Here is a 22,691-nt window from a genome sequence, read left to right as displayed (position 1 = left end):
TGCGCCACCTACTGGCAACAGGAAAAATGCCTCCAGTAACATACTATGGCCATTTCTCAATATGCATACTTCTCCGTACTCCCGTACTTGTGTAACGTCAGCAGCCTCAGTCCAAGTACTGTTCCCAATTCACAAGTACGCAAGCAGCGCGTACAGTTCTCATACCCTAAAGTGTTCTCACACCACCAATTTTACCAAGCATCCAAACACATAATGCAAGATACCGGAACACAACTTCACTTGAGGCAATAAATTAGTCATTAATTCAAAAATGTGGTTTGTGTATGACCTATTTATAGTTTGGCAACGACGTTGTCAGAGATGAACAGCCCCACCTAATGTGGACGCTCTGTGCTCACAGTACCCAGCACAGAGCAACGTTACCTCGGCCTGTCATTGTTGAAATAATCCACTGGCTCAGAAATCTACATTCAAACAGTAGAACAAGCTACTGTTCCAATTGCAATGATCGTACATGTGTACTCCCATACTTGGCAAGTATGTGCTCCAGTCGTACTTCCTTGTGTACTTGTGTATTGAGAAACGGCCATTGTTTTATTTGCATGAAGCTGGTGTGTGGGTGTGGTCTACATTTTTTTATCCCGGGACATACATTTTTAGCTGACCTCTCGATGGCGGAGGTGTCAATCTCAAATGACCTGGAGGCATTGACCAGTATGATCAAGAGGGGTCCAAGCTAGAGAAAAGGTTGGAAAAAAACAACTGTTCAGTATGAGCAATATGAGCTTAAAATACAATATTCAATCATGATATTGTGAAACATGCACAATTCCAGACAGAAAGTGATAGAAAAAAACTCTATCACCTTACTGACAGCTGTGCCTCAGCCACACAAGTTTGACACTGCTGCTTTATGGATATCTGTGTGTACTTTAACAGATACATTTGACCTTCAAACCAAATATCCCCCAAAAACACACTGTTATATGAACAGATTAAATTAAAAAAACTGTGTGTGGTCAAAAATTAAGGGCACGATTGTGTTTTGCAGGACTTTGCCGATTCAATATTCCACTTGGTGAGGGAGAAGTACCGGTCACTGGTTGGCGGCTGCAGTCCTGCACACGCTCGACACAAATCCCTGGCAGGCATCGTAATGACCCAAGGTATGGCAAATTTCATTGACTTTTATATATCACTTTGAATTATTGAGGTGGTGCAATATGAAGAGAGTGAGGGGAAGGACGGGGGTATGAGAAATAGGAAAGGAATTCCAGATTGAGAGTGAAACGTAAACTGGGGGGGTGAGGAGAAAAAGAGAGGTTTTTTTTTTTTTACTCCATGCTGTATCTAGGGCTCATACATGAGACTATATCTTCCTGATAAATTATTAACTATTCAGAGCCTCTGAGGAGAATCATACATGGTAGTGAGTGTCACTCATCCCCACTGCATGCTGGACTCCCTGTGCTCAGGCAACTTTGACAGGAGTTCCAGATGCCACACAGGAATTCTTAACTAGATCAGTTTAAAACTTAATCTGAAACCTGACTGAGTGACACACACACACACACACACACACACACACAGGAGGAGCAGTGAGGAGGAGGAGGAAGCGTCTCACTGCTGCTCTCCTACAGCATGAAACAATGAGTTATTACCACACATTTATTTTTCATGCTTTATTTATCTTTCATGTGTGGTGTTGGTTGCACATTACATCAGGCCTCCCACTCTTGGACGAGTGCACACAGGAGGCACTCACAGTATGTACAAACCTGACACATCCGACACACACACACAGACACACACAGACACACACACACCATGTCTCTGAAAACAATGTGTGTACATCGTGTCACACATGCCCACATAGACCTCAGGATAATCTCAATAAAAGTCATTTTTGTTTGTTTTCTAAACAAACAAATCTGTGTTAATTCCACATCTTAACTTAACACAGTATTTGGCATAAATTTTGCAGAACACTTATTCATTTGTATTTGTTTTGATACAATGTCCTTGATTTCTGGCAATGTCAGTCCATTTACAGGGAAGTTTACCTGTTGTCCCTTAAGCTGCCAGAAAGAAACACAGGGGTGTGTGGAGGTAGTGGGAGGCTGTAAGAAGACCATCTGAAGTCATTGCTGTGTTGAAAAAAGCGTCCACAGCAACAGTAACTAGTCTCTTGCATTTCTTATCCAAACAATGTCAAATGTGGCACTCACGCATTGTATAGTTATTCAATTAACATATAGACTTGCATTTATACAGAAGCTACTCAAGAAAATGATGCATTTATAGAGAAATTACCATCCAAGACAAGTTGACACACACACACAGTGTGGTTACCATAACTTCAGAGGACATTTCATTGACTTTTATTCACTTCCTGGAGACTAACGCTAACCTTAACCATAATTACTACTGGCCTAACCTGAACCCTAACCCACACCTCATCCGAACTATACAATACAGCATGCATACACCTTAAATGTAATCATTTACATTAAACATACTTGATTTTTGTCCCCATAATGTGACTGTGTAAACAGATTTAGGTCCCCACAACACGAGTAACACCTGGAACACACACACACACACACACACACGCCCACAGAGGAGCGTTATCTCCCTGTGTGGCTGCAGGCTGAGGGGCTGTAGGGTCAGTGAGGAGGGATTGGTATCGCTGCTGTCTTTGGAGTGCTGCAGCTCATCTGCTTAGACTTCAGTGAGACTCATCCTGACCTAATCCAATCCCTCTCCCTCTCCCCTGCCTCCCAGTAATTGCTTCTGTTTGTTTATTAATAGCACACGTTATCTTCAAAGATCCAGACGCGAGGCTGCCAAGTATTCGCAGCGAAGCAATGGTGGTGGTGGCGGTGGCAGCTGCATTAGCAGCGGTGGTGTGGTCAGACACCAAACTTGACAGGAACACTGGGGAGTCCTATTCTGCCCCCACCCACTACTCTCTCTCTCTCTCCCCCCTCTCTCTTTCTCTCTCTCTGTGTCTCTTGGCTCTGCTCTCAACTCAAGAATATAAATCAGGGGTCTGTCTATGAACTGTAGCCCAACAGTGACCCCCCTCCCCCTCCGCCACCTCCGTCTCCCCTACAACCTTGCACTTGCTGGAGTCCCACTGAAACAGCTGAGCACCCCCACAGCCTAAGCGAGATTAGTTTTCACCACCGACTGACAGAGTTTGAGAATCGAGAGATGCACGCTGGAGTGAAAACTGCCAGCACACACAAATATTGTGGCAAATGTCATTTGAATCGATCTGGGAGTGTCAGATCAGCTCAGGGACATGCACACATGTGCATCCATCTACTCCAGGGCTGTCAAACTCATTGTTAATCATATTATGTCTGGAACTAAAAATTCTAGTATTTCACATATGATTAGAACATGTCAAGATCTAGAAATTATTTTTACTCCACATCTATGTAGTATTCCTGAAACTTAAGTGGGAGCTAATAAAAATGTGACTCCAGGTAGTTGATTATCTTCAATGTAGTGTTAACTTTCCTTCTCTGCTTCCGTACAGTGGTCAGGGAAGCGCAGGGGAGCTATTATTACCTCCAGGGCTGGAGCTGTGGCTGCTCCAGGTTTACATAGGCGGACACTCAGGTGATCTGGAAGAGTGTTTATATCTCTCAACAGGCTTGGAACACAACACATTTTTACCTCACTTCATAGTGACTAACGCTAACTCTGCCCATATGCCGGCTTCCCTCTCTCTTCACACTCACACACACAGCGCTGCTCGCTCACTCTCTCTCCCTGCACGTACATTTGCTCTTAAATGGGCCGCAGCATTCTTACAACAGTAAACACAAATTCATCTTGCGGGCCGGATTGGACCTTCTGGTGGGGCGCTTCTGGCCCACGGGCCCTATGTTTGACAACCCTGATACCCCTGATAGTTCAAGTTGACTGTAGGATTGGACCATAAACTATTTATTTAAAAAGAAAACATGAAAATGCAAGTGACAGAATTAGCAGTTACATTAGTCACTTGGAGACTAGTCCGCTGGTTGCATAAAGATCTTCATTTGAAAATGAGCGAAGTCTCATTTAGTTTATATTCACAGGAAAATGCTTACTGATATATATAAATAAAGTCAAAAAATGTATCCAATAAAAACATTTCTTGTTGATCTATAATATATATTTTAAGTAATGCAGTGAGATAAAATGAGTTCTATTATGTTTGGTTCTTAATAAATACATTTTTGAGCAGGTGTGTCATGTGCAGGTGCTGTGTGTGAGAAAAAAAAATGGATGATGTAAATTGAAATATTATTAGTATTACAGTTTTTCTCGATTGTTTACACACATTTTCTGAAAGCATGCCTCATGCTCTCACAACTCTACACACAAATCCAAAAAACACACACACAATGGGCAAAACCCCTCAATTCTCCTGCAAAATGAAAATTTATATTCAAAACGATGTTATTTCTTCTCAAAATGATATTTTGTTTTCATATGACACACACAAACCATCATATCAAAAGACATTTATAAGAACCAGTTGAACACTGATGTGCTCAATGTAAAACACCATGATGAATGAAAAACACTTCTCCATTGATCATAATGACTTAGGCCTTTTTTTGTTTAGTGTTACACTTACAGTACATACATAAGTGTGTAAAATATTTTAGAATATTGTTTTTATAGGGGGCCCACGGTTGGTGTAGTAGTTGGTGTAGTAAATTGACCGTAGGTGTGAGAGTGTGAGTGAATGATTGTTTGTCTCTATATGTGGCCCTGTGATGGACTGGCTAACTGTCCAGGGTGTGACCCCGCTGATCGCCCTATGTCACCCCGCGACCCTCCGGTGGAGGATGAAGCGGTAGATAATGGATGGATTGTTTTTATACTCAAAACACACAAATACACAGTAACACATACATTTTATTCCTATGTATTTCCCACAAAAACAATGTACACAGTGTACATCCCAACCAACACAAAGTTGCACATACAGTGATCTACATACAAAACAGAACCCTTTTATGCTAATGCACTGATTGCAGATTGTAAACCTGTGTGACAGGTGTTTTCACATGTGATGAGTCAGTTTGCATAGTAGGGAAATTAACTTAAGAATTTTGAATGACAGTGTGTTCCTTGTGAAAACAAGAGATTTTCTTCATGAAAATTGTGCCAAATGCAGAGAATTGTGTGTAGTGTTTTTGAAAAAAGTTTTACAACTGCAATTTGAGTGTAAAGCAGGAATTGTGCTTGTATTTTAGCAGAGTTGGTTCAGGGGAGTTGGTGCATGGGTTACCTGATGTGGTCATTGTGTCTCAAGTACCAATATGTGTGTGTAAACAATTGAGAAAAACTGTATTATTATTATGAAAATACTGCTCGCTGTTGGGCCAGCTCTCATTATAACGTGATATTAAGGGGAGGAGCCACATTTTTTTTAAACCTTTATTTAAACCTGATAAAAGAATTAAAAAAAGAATGTGATGAGAGGATTTCAGGCAAGATGATAATAAACGGTGGTTAAGCAATGGTTATTATAGTCTGCATATCCATTATCAAACACAAATTGTTTTCTTCTCTTTATCCATTCTTCCGGACGCTGCAAATTTTGATGTTCAATAATCACAATCCGACAACAAAAACAGCTTGCTGAAGAAAAGAAAAAAAAAGCAGAGCTGGGCCCAGAGTGTGTTGCAGCAGCACAGAGAGAGATTTGAGAGCTTCAGTGGCATTTCACAAAGAAAGCCTTATAGGTTTCAAAGCAGTTGCCTGTTGAAGCTAATAAAGATTCAACAGGGTGCATTCTCTTCTCCAGCCAAGATGTTGCGGAGCATTTTCAGAGATTTTCCTCTGATTCAAACAACACACCTCAGGTGACATTCTGTGAAATCGACCGACATCCTGCGATGAAAAAAAAACACATGAAAGATAGGATTTATAGAGCTGAATGTCATGAGTTTACTCAAAGTTGACCTTCGCAGCTTATTATGCCATAGAAGAAATTGTTTTAATGCCTGCTCTATGGTACTTGGAGATAATGGACAGCTTATTAGAATACATTTCCCCCTGTTGTGTAACCAGTGAGAATAAAGGGATTCAGAAAACAGCTCACGAGCGTCTGTTCATTGCAGTTGCCTTGTGTGATAAACGTCATGGCCATGTCATTTATATGGATTTTTTGTTTTCATGACGATGGCCAGTAAATTAGTCTTTGCCGCTAGTTCTTACTTTTATTTCTGGCCAGGAAAGGGCAGAAATATTGCACATGGACACTCAACTATGCATTTACTTGATGTGATGCAGCTTTTTGCATCTCAAAAGATTCAAGAGAAGCGTATAGTTCTCGCCTTTTGCTTACTGGCAGTTTGTTCTTTTGCCATTATGAGCGCTGCGATTGTGCACTTTGCAAGGTATTGTTTTCGCATCTCGGTTGTCAGTTTTTGAAACGGATGTTGTGAATTTTGTTGTGAATAAAAAACAATTACTGTGAAGCTTTTTTTAAAAAAAAAAAATTCCCCTGTTCTGTTATGCAACCGTCATGACATGTCATAAATTAAATAGACTTGCAATGAACAGAGTATCTCAGAATTGCTGTATCATCATACCATTGTTTATCATGGATAACAATTCTATTGTAGTTTCTTAGTGTGTCCTTTTTCGTGGTGCTATGGGAATGGCCACCCTATTGGTACCTGGCACAATTGTGAACATGTGCTGAAAAAAAAAAACATTAAACAGAGTCCCTGAATACAAAAAAAAAAGTGTTTGTTGATTTAGCCTCTTCAAGGCTGGTCGTATAGTGAATAGTGTCTAATTCAGTGTTTTTCAACCAGTGTGCCGTGAGAGATCGTCAGGTGTGCCGTGGAAAATTATCCAATTACACCCAATTGGTCTAAAAAAAAAATTTGAAAACAAATAATGAATTATCTGCAAATAGTATGGATGTAAATATTCCAGAAACTTTGATAATAATGACTAAATTCTAATATAGGCTACAGAGTATCATTTTTTTAACATTTTGGTTTGGTGGTGTGCCTCGTGATTTTTTCAATGAAAATAATGTACCTTGGCTCAAAAAAGGTTGAAAAACACCGGTCTAATTAATGTGACTACACATTTCTCACAGTGTTGACTTGATGACTCCAGTTCTTGACTGGGAAATTGCATTGCTGTGCTGTGTTAAACTTTATCCTATTCACAATGCAAAACCCTTTGGATATCATACAGAGAATGAAATAATGCAGTAGAAAAAAATTTAATATCTGGTTTAATAGTCATAAAAAACAACGCAATTACAAAAAAAAAAAAACACAAAAACTACTGAATAACCTTCCTTGTTGGGACATTTTATCTGGGCCCAACAATGTAGGGTTAAGACCTGGTTTTAGGGTTAAGGTAAGAATTATGTTTAGGTTAGGGTAAGGACTAGGAAATGCATTACAAGTCGTGGGATGACGGTAGTCAGGTTGTTGGTTTGATTCCAGGCTCCACATGCCAATGTGTCCTTGAGCAAGACACTTAACCCCACGTTGCTACTGACAACGTGTGAATGGGTATGAAAGATGCGCAGCACAGAGATGTACTGTATGAAAGTCTGTGAATGTGAATGGGTGTGAATGGCAAAGCTGTATTGTAAAGCAGGTTTGAGTGGTCAAGACTAGAAAAGCTATATAAATACAGACCATTTACTATTATGAGATAGAGATAGAAAAACAAATGTGTGTGTGTGTGTGTGTGTGTGTGTGTGTGTGTGTGTGTGTGTGTGTGTGTGTGTGTGTGTGTGTGTGTGTGTGTGTGTGTGTGTGTGTGTGTGTGTGTGTGTGTGTGTGTGTGTGTGTGTGTGTGTGTGTGTGTGTGTGTGTGTGCGCTCCAGGCCTGTTGCTCAACTCCACCTGTTCCCCTTAACATTTTCTTTTTGTCTCTCTGCGACGCAGCTGATTATTCCTTTCTTTAATAAAAAAAAAAAAAAAGTGCCTCTGGGTCTCTGACGCTCTCTCTTTCATTCATCCCCATGTCCTCCTCTCTCCTACAAACTGAAGGCAACCCTGGTGCCAATTTCATGGCAGGGTAGCGAGCGGCGCGGCAGAAATTATCCACTGCAAAATTGATCTAAACAATCGCAAAGTGGAACGGCGCGGGAAAGCGGGAGAATGAAATTGGGAGAGTCTGTTACCTTTTTGAACTTGTGTTATCGTGGAGGAGGAATTGCGGTGTAGTGCTGACAGGGAATGCCAATTGTTGAACTCGTGAGATTATCGTGGCACAATACACTCATACATATTGAATGTTTTCTGTGCAGTTGTACAGTAGATTCACCCGGAGGGGGATTATTTCCTAGTCATTCGCTTTTTTTTTTAACTCCTTCAGAGTTACAACACAAATATGCTTCAATATACTGATTAGAACTGATATATAGTTAATAACCAATTATCTATTATTTAATGAGTTCATTGTTAATCAGCCAGTACACCCTGCCATGACCCTGTTCACTCACCATCATCAGTTGTTCCTTTGTTAACCAGACTACATTTACTTCTGGAATTAAAATGCCTTTCTGTATATTTCATTTTATAATGAATAATGTTCATATAACAAACTGAACTCACCAACAACAACAGTACAGCCAAAATATTTGCATTAAAAAAAATATGCAATGTCTATGTTTATGTTTTGAAATCATGTTTTGGCATGTGGCGCCACCTACCGCCGTCTACCAATCATTGCAGTCAGTAGAGTCTCAGCTGCCGAGCAACCACGGGTTGCCAGTTACGTCAGAAAACGAAGCCTAAAAGACCTCGGTATTTTGAATTTGAATGTGGAAACGGTTTTTGGCCACATTCTTACATATGGCACCTTTAACCTTTATTTAACCAGGAATAAACAGTCTATTTTGCAAGAGTGTCCTGGTCAAGACAGGCAGCAGAACATATAGTTTTAGAGCACAGCTACAACAATTCAATTATACAGCTTACTCAATATGATGTAGAACGAATAAAATATACATAAAAAATCAACTTTTTATGTTTACAAAGTACTATAAAATCACATAATGAGTGCATTTAGGCCTATTAGTATTAAAAATACTTTAAAAGTGTCCAATGAAAATTTTTGAGCGCGTTCTAGGAAGAGTGAACCGCATATTTTAATTTTCCTCATTCACTGTGGACTCTTGGAACTGGCAATACGTCAAACTCCTGGGAATCGCAGACAATCACTCCCACGTAGTGTTCTGGTGGATGTAGGCCTGAAGACAAGGCGGGACCAGACACTGGACAGACTTCTAAATGAAAATATGCCAGTGTTTGGATCTACGGGTGGAGTCACATCATCATCAACATAAGCATGAAACAAGCAGTGATGAGTCGACGCCTCAAAAGACTAGACAAGACTTACTTCTAATACAAACCCAGTTGTAGCTTTGGTGTATTATAACCTGGCCATGTTCAGACTGGAAAAATGTTTGAATAACAAGATTTTATCCATAATTCCATATCCAAAAACAAGAAAGCTGTGTCTTCAGTGTCCACATTGAGGTTTGAGTGTTTGGTTCAGTTTTCCAACAGCAGATTGCTGCTCTCTTTTCGAGATTAATATGTAAATCTCACCAATTGCAAGACAAGATTTTCTTTTTGTTCATTTTGAAAAACAGAATCACCCTTTTTCTCAAGTGAGTATATTATGCTTCAGCGTGTGACGGCAGTGTTTGACTCGAGAGGCAGGTAGATGTCTTTACTGCTCTTTAGAAACAAGAAAAGTCATCTCAGGCTTGAGAGAACAGCGTAGTTACTGTGCTGGGGGACGGTGTCTGACGCTGTTAAAACGTGATCAGCACAGAACATTTTTCTCATTTCAGTTTTAAGGACATTATATTTCTTTTGAATTTTTTTTCTCTGTAGTTTCCAAAGGAAAATTTGGATTTCTTCCACCCTACCTTAGACTTTCCTTTCTTCTATATGTCCCCCCCCCCACACACACACACACACACACACACGTGCACACACTCCACCCTCCCTCAGATTTCCTCCCTCTTCCCTCCTTCCCTTGTCAGGACTTTACCGCCACAGTGCCATCTGGGCTGAGGCAGATAAAAGCTCATGTGCCGGGCCGGCGGCGCCTGCGGGTCTGCCAGCAGCCAGTGAAGCCTGACTTTCAGAGGCGATGGAAGAGATTTGTGGCAGCACAGGAAGGAATGGCATGACGTTAACGTGCTGATCCCAGACATCCACAAGCCCTCGTCTGTCTGTCTGTCTGTCTGTCTGTCTGTCTGTCTGTCTGTCTGTCTGTCTGTTAGCGAGATGCAGAGACTTTTGATCTGCGATCTCTCTCCTTATTTCTGTACCGACGGTGTGTGAGCGTCCTCTCACACAAATACAGTCAGTTACCTGGAACTCTGAAGGCTCTGATTGAGCTCACTACAAACCAACATTTACTGCAACAAAGTAGAAATAATTTGATAATTTTGAGGGTATTTTTTACTTTTTACTGAAGTGTTTCCACTTTATGTTGCTTTATACTGTACTTAAGATAGTCCTTTATTCTTATGATATAATGCAGTCTTGTCGGGGTTCCTTGTTATGCATGTCACATGGGTGACCTCAAGGTTGGGAACTATGTGGCCAAACCATCTCATTGTGACTAACTGTTATTTTACTTATGGTCTCCCTGAATATTTGCCTCTCTGGTGTTTGTGCTTTTAACCACCGACTGGTACAGTTCAGTTTAGTTTGGTACGTTTTTATTCACTCTTCAGATCGTGAAAAGTTATGAGGTGCCATAACAGTTTACTAGTTCTGTCCCACTTCATAGCACACTTCTGGCTGGGTGCACTAGCACAGTAGTCTGTGGGCACAATGTGGTGACTGTTATGGAATATGAAATATGAAAAACACAAAAACATGCCAGCAAGAGGATAAACAGCCACATGTCAAAAAGAGAGAACTCGAAATGCTGTATGTCCTGTTCTTCTTTACTGATGGGGCACACTGTGTCATGTTGCCATATTTAGAATTAGAATTGTATTAGTTATTATTTGCACACACACGAATAACGGGATGGTGAGTTTGATCTCTGTGTTTAACCCATGGGCAGCACTTATCTGTGCTGGAGGAGCAATGGGGATCCAGCTCTTGACATGTCTCATCTCTATCTTGTCCTAAGATTTGGACTGGGTTTGTTTCCCTGCACCTATAGTCGACACGCTGACAGTATGGGTAGAGAGTTAAGCAGCTTTGAGTGGTCATCGCGACTCAAAAACTCTATATAAATACAGGCCATTTATCATTTGCACTTTAATGACGAACTGAACTGCTCTTGATCACCTAATGCAAATGCAGCTATTGTCATTGATCCTAGTAAATCCACATTACTACATTACATTGCTCGTCATCCAGGTATTTTCAAATGAGAGAGAGTGAGAGAGACAGAGAGCATCTGCTTAGCTTGTGTTTTGGAGTCCTTTGGTTTTAGACTCCAGTGTGAGGTGCAGAGCATTCTGAATGAGAGGGCGTGTGGTGTCAGCACAGTTCATAGATGGAGAGGATCCAGCTAATCCTGGCTGGTGTGGTGTGATAGTGGACTCTGAGAGAAACACTCACTCGTGCTGCTGAGAGAAGTGCGGTGATGGAAATAACCCAGTAACCAGAGTGACCTCTTTGTGCGCTTCTTACACTTAGGACTTTTTTAACATTCTCCGTGGACTTAAACATGAACATTCTGTGGCCTTTTTTTATACATATATATTTCTACATAACTGTCCAAAGACGGTGCTTTACTGATTATGTAGAAATACGTACATTCCTAACAGGGAGAAAGTATTTCCATTTATTCTTAACACATTGACCTCACTTTCACTGCAATGGTGTTAATTAGCATTTAAACACATCTCACTGTGTTATCTTCATTGTACTATCCCTGGTGTTCGATGAAAATACCTCCTACACATAGAAAAGTGAGAAAGGACCATAGACTCACTCACTCACTTATTGTCTACTGCTTTATCCTTCACATTAGGGCCATTCCCAGCTCACATCGGCCGGGGTACAGCCTAGACACGTAGCCAAGACCAACACACAGAGATGAACAACCATTTACTCTCGCTCACTCACACTTACAGTCAATTTAGAGCGTCCACTTGACTTCACTATCTGCATGTTTTGTGTTTTGTGTGAACCCACACGCACACAGGGAGAACATGCCAACTTCTCACAGAGAGAGCTCTCGATCTTACCGATTATAGAAATGGTTGTAGACTTCAGTTTTGAAACGTGAACCCTAAGGAGTGGGATAGTAGCAGTTAGCCAAAAGGGGGCTTCTCCGCTGGTTGCAAGAGGGTCTCCGTTTGGATAGAAGTCTATGGGGAAATGAGCCTACTTATCAAGATGTATGATGGCAGTTAATGGTCTCCATCTCTAGTTTCAAGTCTTATTCAATAGAACATGATTTAGAGAATAATGGATGATGAAGCATGGCACATAAGAGTGGACTCCAGTGTGATTGACAGCTGGATCTTCCAATAGGAGCCTGGTTGCAGGCGACATCTGCAATAGTGTTTTTCCATTTTTAGTCAAAACTTGGAATTTCTGATATCATGGAACTTAATTTCCCACTCGGAAACATTTGTTTCAAAATCAATCATATGCATCGTACTGATTTTTGTTTTTAACCAAATACATGCTGGTTGATATGCTGTTTTTGTGCACAGAATACCATACCCAGTGTTGTTATCAACTGGTATTGCTGACACTGTCTAGCTCGAGGTATGTTTGTGTTTCCAACTTCTCAACAGGAACGTGGTGAACTTGGGGATGTCACTCCCACATCCAACTTTCGATGTAAATGGAATGCAACCAAAAAAAAAATGGCTTTGGTCAAATTTTGAACCCCAAGGCTTCACATTGGGAGATTTTTTTTGCAAATGGAAGACTTAATTGACTTTTTATAAACAGTCATGACTGCAAAATCAATGTAGTTAATAGAACATAAACATTTAGCCTGTGTGTATTTTTTCTACAGGGCTGGACCTGAGGCATGCGCAGGTGGTTGCCTTATCCACAGGCACCAAATGCATCAACGGGGAGTATCTGAGTGACCAGGGACAGGTGGTCAACGACTGCCACGCTGAAGTCACGGCCCGCAGAGCCCTGCTACGCTTCCTATACTCACAGCTTGAACTCTTCTTAAGGTAATGACTGTACCTTCTGCACAAGTACTTTTGCAGCACTTTTGCTCTCCACACTCACTGACAGCTGTGTGATATTTACAGTTTTAATGCCCTCGTGTAGCTCAGCACAAGCCTTCGATCAGTGGTCTGGAAAGCTGGCTTATTACTCACCAATCAATTGCTTCCATCTTTGCTGATGATATGGACTGAACTGACCTGGGAAATACATCTGCTGCATTTTAACCAAACAGAAAATATGAATGTTGGATTTATTACATTTGTTTTAACCAGACAAAATGGATCAATTTGTATCACACTCAGCTGTGTGAGCAGGTGTGGCAGAAAAACTAACAACACAAGCGGGTAAGAATTCTCAATTTTAAATACAACAGGTCTGAGAGGATTAGCAGATAAGGCTCACTTTACATTACGCTTTTCGCGACAGCTGCGAAATTTCCCGCTGTACACCGCCCGGAAATCTGGTAGGACACCCGCGGCGCTTACAACTTTCCTCTTTACTTGCTCGACTGTGCGATCGTAGCCGGCCTCCCGCATCCGCTGTTGGATTTTTACGTAGGCCATCTTGTTCCTGGATGACTCCAGCTTCTTCTGGATCTCGTCCTCCGACCAGATACTGATCAGGCACTTGGTTTCGGAGGTGCTCCACGTACAGCGTCCAGCGCCCTCCTTCACCCCCGCCATTTTTTTTTGGTATATGCTTATTAGCGCGCGCTATATGCTAATCGCCTAAGCCCTTACCTCCCGCTATCGCGAGCCCGACGCATTCTCTTTATACGCACTTTGAAGTTGTCGGGGACTCCCCCTGAGTTGTCGGGCGACCACTTCGCAGTATTCGGGAGAAAATTTGAAAACAGCGGGACTACGACAGCGGGAATTCTCTTGACACGGGGTTCCCGCTGTCATGAAAATCGTAATGTAAAGTGGGCCTAAGTTCTTGAAGACAGTGGTTCTCAAATGGGTACCATAGCTCACTGCCATTGCAGTGACAAATCTCACCTAGTCTGGTCACCAGTAGCTCATGGTGGCTAAAAATTTTACATGGATATTACAACATTACAGACATGTTTTAACAATAACAATATTGTCTTGTAAAAGTAAAAATACTGAAAGTCCAGCACTGGTTTGATTATTGTTATCAGTGATTTATCAGCATGTAAGTAATACTTTTGTATAAACGACCATGTGTTAAACAGTACCTCTGCACTGTCAAGTCATTTGGAGATGTTCTTGAGTATAAGAAATATGAAGCAAATTTAGTGACATATGCTTATAAAAACAAATGGATGACTCCTCCTCTCATTCATCCAATGTCCAAGCACATTAGTTAACTGCAATGTCCTTCACAGACAAGACAGGATGTCAATCACCTTTCATTGCATCGTAAGGTTCTGCTTCAAAATGCTAAAGAATGAGCCCTCACAAATTGTCCATTCAGGCTTCTGTACGAACAGTGCAAGATGGCCCTTGCCTAAAGTATATATTGTAGAGGTTTTCTCAGGGTGTGAAAATTAAATGAGCCAATATATACTTACACAAACTTATCGGTATTGTACTTACTTTCTGCCAGTAAACTCTCCTAAATAACAACCATTTCATTATTGCGTACATGTACTAAGTTAACTGCTGCAGCAATTGCTGCATAGGTTTTTTTTTTGTTGTTGTTTTTTTGCCTTGGATCATTTTAGCATGCATTGCATTATATTTTTGCTTAATAACACTAAATATGTTGTTTGCTTTGACCTCTCGCTGCAGTGCCACAGAACGTTCTCTCTCTCTCTCTCTCCTCCGTAATAAATGTCATTGAAGGAGCCCCACTTTGTCCACTGGACACTTTTCAATAATCAGTGAGCCATATGTGTGCTGTTCTCTCCAGCTAACTAAGCATGCTATCACACACTCAGCTGGTTCAGCTCAAGGTCTCTGTGGCCTATTTGTTTTTAGCACTTTTTTTTTTCCAGTGGTTCTACTCTCGCAACCTACACATTGTGCTCTGGTGCGGAAAGTTTTTTTTTTTTTTTTTGCCAGTACCTGGAGACAGCCATGATGAGTTTTGACTCTAACAGCTTCCAGTGCACAAGCATTTATTTTGTTTTCAAGCTCCCCCCCGAGGAACTTGATAGCAAGGCTGATTCATCAGATTAGCGGCGAAAAGTCTACATGGTTGAATGTCATATTTGCATACACACCGCGGACTTTTTGTCATAGCACAATGCTGGGTGACACTTTTGCCACTGAGTAAAATGGCTAACGGGGGAAGATAATTCATAATGAAATGACCAAACAAAATGCCACAAGTGCCATATTTACATTCAGTGAAATGACTTTAGTTATATATAAAGAGTGTAGCAGTGCTTTGCATTGAATTGTATAGTTAACTTACCTCAATCCCTCAGCATGTTGACCCAGATTTGTAGATTTTAAGTTTTAATGAGACAGGTTGTGCATTTAATAGTTGTAAATCAGACCTGGGCATGATACAGTCTCAGGACCGCATCCGAGGCCATTCCTGACTGGCCCATGTAAGGTTTTTTTAAAGAATTTACGAAGCAAATGTATGTAGGTTATATGAGATGCTCATCAAAGATATTAGCTCATGCTTAAAAAGAAAGTAAGCTGTGTGTCAAGTGTGTGGAAAGCAGGTTGAATTCAAATCGTATTGAAAACTGGCATGCACGTTTTATTCATTTATTGTTTTGGGGAATTTTGATTGAATAATTGATATAATGTTGGTGTTTTTCCTAAGCCGACTTCGATTTTTCAATTTCTTATGTTATGTTCAATGTATTCTTCCCAGTTGCAGTTTGTCAAAATGATACCATTTACTGCATTTTATAAAGAGGTGAAATTAATATTGAGCCGAATTGCACTCAGCCTATTGCCTAACCCTGTTCTCAATGGATATTTGACTAGAATTGTTATTTGATCAAATAAAAATGGTATAAGCTTATCCTTTATATTATATTATATTATATTATATTATATTATATTATATTATATTATATTATATTATATTATATTATATTAAATTATATTATATTATATTATATTATATTACATTATACATACTGTGTCATTTTTGTCCAGTAGCAGAAGTGCCAAGTTCTTTTGATGCACATCTGCTCCTTCATGTGCAACCTCAAGCAAATTGCTTTGTATGTTATGGCATATGGAAGTGCAAACTAGTGAAAAATCATGCTGCACCTCACATTAGTTTAAATTTTGATAGACAGATGTCCCGTAGTTGACAACATCTTGTCTTCGTCACGTGAAATGCACAGTTTTTCTCATTTTGTTTTACGGTTAACCACCTGTTTTTATCTTGAACAAATCTGACCCCTGTGATGACACTTCCATCACTCAAATACAAAGCATGTATAGACCAGTAGGTTAAATGCCCTCCCCCCTGTTTCCCCCTGAGACATTCTGACAGGCTGAGTAATGTCCAGTGGAGCGTCTGACAGCAGGAGAATGGGCTGTGGTCAGACAGAGGGCCAGTGTCCATCTCTCTCTCTGTCTCCAAACAGCGGAAATCTATTTCCCCGTGCTGTGATGAATGGTACTATAGTTTTCATCCATCTCTCTTGTTCTTGTTTTCTGTGTGTTTTTTTTTAAGTAAAAGGCCAGAGGACTGGGAGGAGTCGATATTTGTGAGGCACAAGGAATGTGGCTACAGGTTGAGAGACAACATCCATTTCCACATGTACATCAGCACCTCACCGTGTGGCGACGGCAGACTCAACTCGCCCTACGAAATCAGCACGGACTGTAAGATACTAGATATTTTCATGCTTTTTTTGTGCTTTCAATGTCAGTGGAGACAGAAGAATAAGTCTATTTGATTAGATGCAAACATACGCTGCTGTTAAGAGTTATTCACAGTCTATTCGTCACCACACTGCGCTGACACTTGATGACTTTTTATCACTGAAAATACATTTGACATTTATTTAGACAGATTATTTTCTGGTGGCCTGTGTTCAGAAATGTAATCTGAATGACAGTTTCCAGACGTAAAGTATGTAAATCTCTCTGATCTTTCATCACCAATTCAAGCTGCTGCTCAGCGCTGAGCGTATGTGTATAAACACTACTGTGCAGTGCGTGATGTGGTTTTCATGAAATGGGCCGGGGTTGGAAACAGAGAGAAAAATCAAAGACGCCTCTGAACTTGACGTTTTTAGCCATTAAACCTTTAAAATGATGTCTTTTTGGAGATGAGAAAAATTAATTCGCACCTTTTCTGGAATATTTCTGAGCTGCAAGTCTGGGTTTTATGTTTTTTAAGCTGCTGTCATTAGTTGAATCAGCAGCCTGAAGGAGGCTCTTTTCTTCTGTCTCTACTTCCCTCTGCTCCCTTCTCTTCCCCCTATCTGTCCCACACCTATCCTCTGTCCCCCATTTTTCCTTTCACCCCACCGGTTGAGGCAGATGACTTTACATCTTGGAGTCTGGTTCTGTCAGAGATTTCTTCCTGTGAAAAGGGAGCTTTTTTTCTCTCCACTGATGCCTAGTGCTTGCTCATTGTGTGAACTGTTGAGTTTCTCCGCTCTCCACGATGTTGTCTATGGACAGTGCCTTGAGATAATGTATGTTATGATTTGGCACTATTCAAAAAAAATTGAATTGAATTGAAAGAAACAGTAGTTATCTACAATATAGACTTTACTAAATGCTTCTCCATATTGTGGGAATCCTGTTTCTTTTGTTGATTTTATCAAATGAAATACATTTATTTTCTACAGTCACATGTTATCAATCAATCAATCAGTCAATCTTTATTTGTATAGCCCACAGTTTACAAAACATAGTTTGTCTCACGGGACTTCACAGGGTTGGTAACATCCTCTGTCCTTAGACCTTCGACCAGGGTAAGGAAAAACCTCCAGGGAAAAAACCCTTATAACAGGGAAAAAAGGTAGAAACCTTAGGGAGAACCACAGGTGAGGGATCCACTCCCTGGACGGACAGACGTGCAGTAGATGTTACCCAAAACATACAATACACAATGACATGTTATCATATGAACATTATAGAAAGTGTGAGAAACCAGATAGTTCACACACAGTGAGAAGAGTCACAGCACTGATATAATCAGTATCCTAATATAATTCATTTGAGCCCAGGTCTGGATCCTGACCCAGACACTGTCATATCCACGATTACTATAAATATCATTGATATTTGTAACATTTTGACAGAGCATTTGTATTTTACCTGGCACTAGAAGACCAGGAAATGCACACCGATTTCATGCACTGTATATTACCATGTAATGACTTTTCAGCCAATCATATTAGTGAATTTAGAGCCACACTGGATGCATGAGCAGAGCGTCTGCACTGCTTAAATTCTTGTTTTTTCATTTACGTCCAGCCACACTGTCCTCATGAGAAATGCTTTTCAGGTCCCTAAATCCATTCAGTTTTCAACAAAAAGGCTTTTATTGTGAAATGTTTGCAGCTTCACACTGAAGCGTTCCTGACATTTAGTTGATTGCAGAGCAGTATTTAAAAGTATATGATGGCATTATTAAAGGTAAACCCTGTGGAAACAACCTGACCAGACTCACACAACCCTGTGCGAACAGTGAGTGAGACACTGCAGGGGGAGATGAGGAGAGAGGAAAAATAGAATGATAATCAGAGAAAAGTGACTTCAAATGGTGTGAACTGAGCACAGAAGTGTAGACAGCACACCTTTAATCACATTTTATTTTAGTCCTTCAAATTATTTTTGTATGTGCATTTGTGCTGCCTTTTTTTGTACAACATCAAGTTAGTTGTTGACTACACACAGACACTGATGCACATATACTGAAATATACATTACACTGGATTTAACCACTTTGCCAGTTGTTGAGACGATTAGAATTCAGAATCGTATTTGACTACCCCTGTATTAGAGGAAGAAGAAAAAAGAGGAAGAAGACTGGAGACCGACATACATTAAGAATGAGGACACATATAGATGGGACAGAGAGGAAAAGCACACACTACTGAAGGAGAGAAGCTAATGTCATGTCATAATTTGATATAAATGCAAACAAATAAGAGTTCAGGCTCACCAAGCTTTATTGAAGAGAATGTTTTGAAGTTTAACCTTATATATAGGGTTTACTTCGGTCATATAGAAGTCATACAAAGTGCTTTCGATGGAGGAATGACGAATGTGTTGCGTCCCTTGCTGTAAATAGTCTCAGTACAAGGGAATGTCTCATCCTCCCTCCCAAGCCAGAGAAGGTTTCCGGCGACAATCCCATCAATTGCTTGCTTCATTAACAACTAGACAGTGAACACTCTCAGAAAGCATCTAATTCCCCTTAAAAGATGCTATTAACCTCATTTAAACCTTTGCTTTCAAAGGAAAGGAAATATTTGTTTGTCTGCAAGAGATTAATGAATCGGTGGAAGCAGCTTGAAGCTGCGTTAATGAATTATCGCTGTCACCGGACGAATGATAAACCAGCAAGTTGGTGTCACGTCATTAAAATACAAGAATAAATCTTTAAATAATTAAAAAAAGGTTTTAGATCATATGCGGCTAGTTAAGCATGGACGTAAATGATTAGTGGTTGAAAGTGTCCTGAATGGTGCAGAAACATTTTGTTTTGTATGTTATTCTGTTTATTGTGGCACGATTCACATAACGCGTGTTTTGTTTGTTGTGCGCGCTTGACAGTAAACAGCAGCAGACACCTCATGAGGAAGCACCGCAACCACCTGCGGACCAAAATCGAGTCAGGCGAGGGAACGGTGCCGGTGCGATGTCGGGCGGCGGTCCAGACGTGGGACGGCGTCCTACAGGGCGAGCAGCTCATCACTATGTCCTGCACGGACAAGCTCACCAGGTCAGTGCTCTCAACTGAGAAATCTGGGTTTAAAGCTTCCTAGTTTCACTCGACGTTTTCCGTCAGTCAAGTCAATAAAGTTGGGCAAAAGTAGATTTGTGCAGTGCTGCCACACCAGATTCATAAATCATAAAAGAGCCAAAATCCTGTACTTCAAAGCAAGATCTGAGGCAATTCAGGTTTAAATCTGGATCACAAAGGATACGTTTTGACGTCATTCCATTCCATTTATACTTAAAACATACATTTTACCTGCCAAATAAACACACATTTTTACAAAAAAAGCATCAGTTAAGTTTATTGGGGCCAGTTCATTACTGACTGATATACAATGAAACCATATCCAGGGTTCGATCCTGATTTTGTTTGTAGCTTTCGTAGAAATTCGCTGATAGCTACATGTCAATCTGCTACAAAGCGTATTTTCTCTCGCTAATAACGTATTTTGTGCGCTGCCTGTTCCTCTCGGTTGTTGAGATTACGTAGGTTTATTACAAGGCTAACTTGTGTGGCACATGCAGAATTCACTTGCTTTTATTTATTTCTTAATGTCACTTCAAAGTGCAGTGGGTAACCTTTAAATAAAAAAAAATTCTATTTACATTGTACTTGTATGTGAGAGGGCTGCAAACATGTTGGAAAATGACTGAAAACACAAAGAAGCACCCACAAAAGGTTTCAGAATTGAATTCTACTGCTCAAAAAACCTGGTCGTTCAGCAGGTTTGATGAAATGAACACTTCTTGCCCCTACGCGCTCCTGTGCTGCCGCTGTATGGCCTCAAACGCTCCCTCAGTCAGGTCTGATAGTGTAGCTCGACAGATTCCATTCTCAGATGAACTACGTACTAAGTATTGTCACATAATTTTTCTTTTCAAATATTTATCAGAGGTAGAATAATGCAACCAAATGTTACACACTCAATATTACAACATCCACAGGTTTATATCTGAAATATCATGTTCTCTTTTCTGCAACTATCAGTGCTTCATTTGCATCGATCTTATAAGACACAAGAGAAAGAGGGATCGATGGAAGAGTTTAACTTTATGAGAGGATTAGCATCATCCTGAGAGGAGATGATCTTTGTTTAAAGAAAGCGTTCTAAAATGTGCTTCATGAGCCAGGTAGAGATTTGTCTGATATTTACCTTTGCATATAAGTCTGTGCGTAGGTGCATGTGTGTGTGTTTGTTGCCATGAGTCATGCTGAATGTGAAACCTTTTGTATAGTCCATGTGACGTATGTTGATATAGATTTCCCATATGTGACTTAAACGGCTAATCCCCTTTTAATGAATAAATTTGTTAATCACGTCTTAGTTTTAATCTCCGCATATGTCACGTGGACTCTCCTTTCATTTACAACCGTCTAACCACTGGTTTTGATTTGTTTATTCAGGTTGAACGTATTTATCTCAATAAAAACTTGATTAAAACAGAAAAAGTCATATCGTCTCACCAGTGCTGGCAGATTGTAATATATAGCAATTATAATGTGTTTACTGGAATATTGTAGGACAGATGGTGATGCTGAATAAAAACAGCTTTACTCTAACTAACACATTGTTTCTATGTGCTAAGAATAAAAGCATCTGTCTGTAAATGTGGGAGAATCTTAACAGGCAGAGGGACAGAGTATTGGATAAAGTCAGGTGTTAAAATGACTCACTGTTTTTACAGATAACATGTCTTTACACAAAATTCGTAATGCGAGAAAACATGTTATGATAGCAAAATGGGCCACAATCTCAATTTTCTGTAGTTTTGTACTTGAAAGGACAATTAGTGTATGTACATCTTGTTGTGAAATGGTTATGGAAACCATCAGATTAGTGATTATACAGATTATATACCTGTTAACACTCTGTGTCAGAGGAGAATCTCGAGTGAGTTACACTGACCTCGTTCAGAGCGAGGAAAAAAAGCCGTGGAATGAACTCACTTATGATAAGTACAGTAAATCCAGGCGTGACGCATCAGTCAAAACCACGGCTGCTTTAAAGACGGACCACGTAGCATTTTGACAAAGTGTTACAGGCTAATAGAAAAGGCCGGAACAGAGCGTGACACAGTCAAAGAAAAAAAAGTCATAAAGTCAGTGAAGTGATTCAAGTGAGGTCAGCGAGGTCTGCTAACATTAGCAGCAGCAAAAACCACCGAGTGTGTTAAACTGAGCCGAGCTACAAGTTCAGTTGTTACTTTGCAGGAGAAAGAATGTGCCGTTTCTTCTTTTTGCCTTTTTTTAACATATAGAATTATACAAAACATGGGATGTTTGGTGACACAAAATGTGTACTTATTAAAGTGGCTGGGTGTTTAATATCATTGTATCGCTCAACAACTTATACTTTGTATCAGTGGACATCATTGGGCCACCAACATTAATATCCAGCCCTGTAGATCCATGGTTCTTACCTTCCTCTGGTGGTGCTTGGAGGTAAAATCAGAAACACTGTTCAACTGAATATAACGAATAACAAAAATGACAAAGTCATTCAGAACTCAGTGCCTTTTATTCTGAAAAATGATGAGATTAGTCGTAAAAGAGCAGCTTTAAGACACAAGTGGCTTCTGTGGCTCATTGAAGTGACTGTTTTAAACCAACACATTTCTGAAATGTGGCATTTCTGTACAAGATTGAATAGTTTGGATTAGAATAAATTTGATTAGGAAAAACAGGGTTTGCCTCATTAAGATA

The 22,691-nt window shown here is 40.2% G+C and overlaps 1 protein-coding gene across 1 annotated transcript in view; it reads left to right on the top strand.

The window, feature by feature from the left end:
* adarb2 (adenosine deaminase RNA specific B2 (inactive)) overlaps nt 1-22,691 on the top strand; it is a gene marked incomplete at both ends in the record, with an annotated part of 213,178 nt that overhangs the window by 176,591 nt on the left and 13,896 nt on the right. Inside the window, 4 exons of the mRNA XM_083901602.1 lie at nt 1,013-1,127; nt 12,976-13,144; nt 16,758-16,909; nt 19,823-19,991. Coding sequence (XP_083757728.1) covers nt 1,013-1,127; nt 12,976-13,144; nt 16,758-16,909; nt 19,823-19,991 — 605 coding nt within the window. The remainder of the gene's footprint in view (nt 1-1,012; nt 1,128-12,975; nt 13,145-16,757; nt 16,910-19,822; nt 19,992-22,691) is intronic.

Source organism: Microchirus variegatus (assembly GCF_963457635.1).
Source record: "Microchirus variegatus genome assembly, chromosome: 15".
Classification (NCBI taxonomy): Eukaryota; Metazoa; Chordata; class Actinopteri; order Pleuronectiformes; family Soleidae; genus Microchirus; species Microchirus variegatus.
The sequence above is the reverse complement of the archived record's forward strand: the minus strand, read 5'-3'. Positions and strand labels throughout refer to the sequence as shown.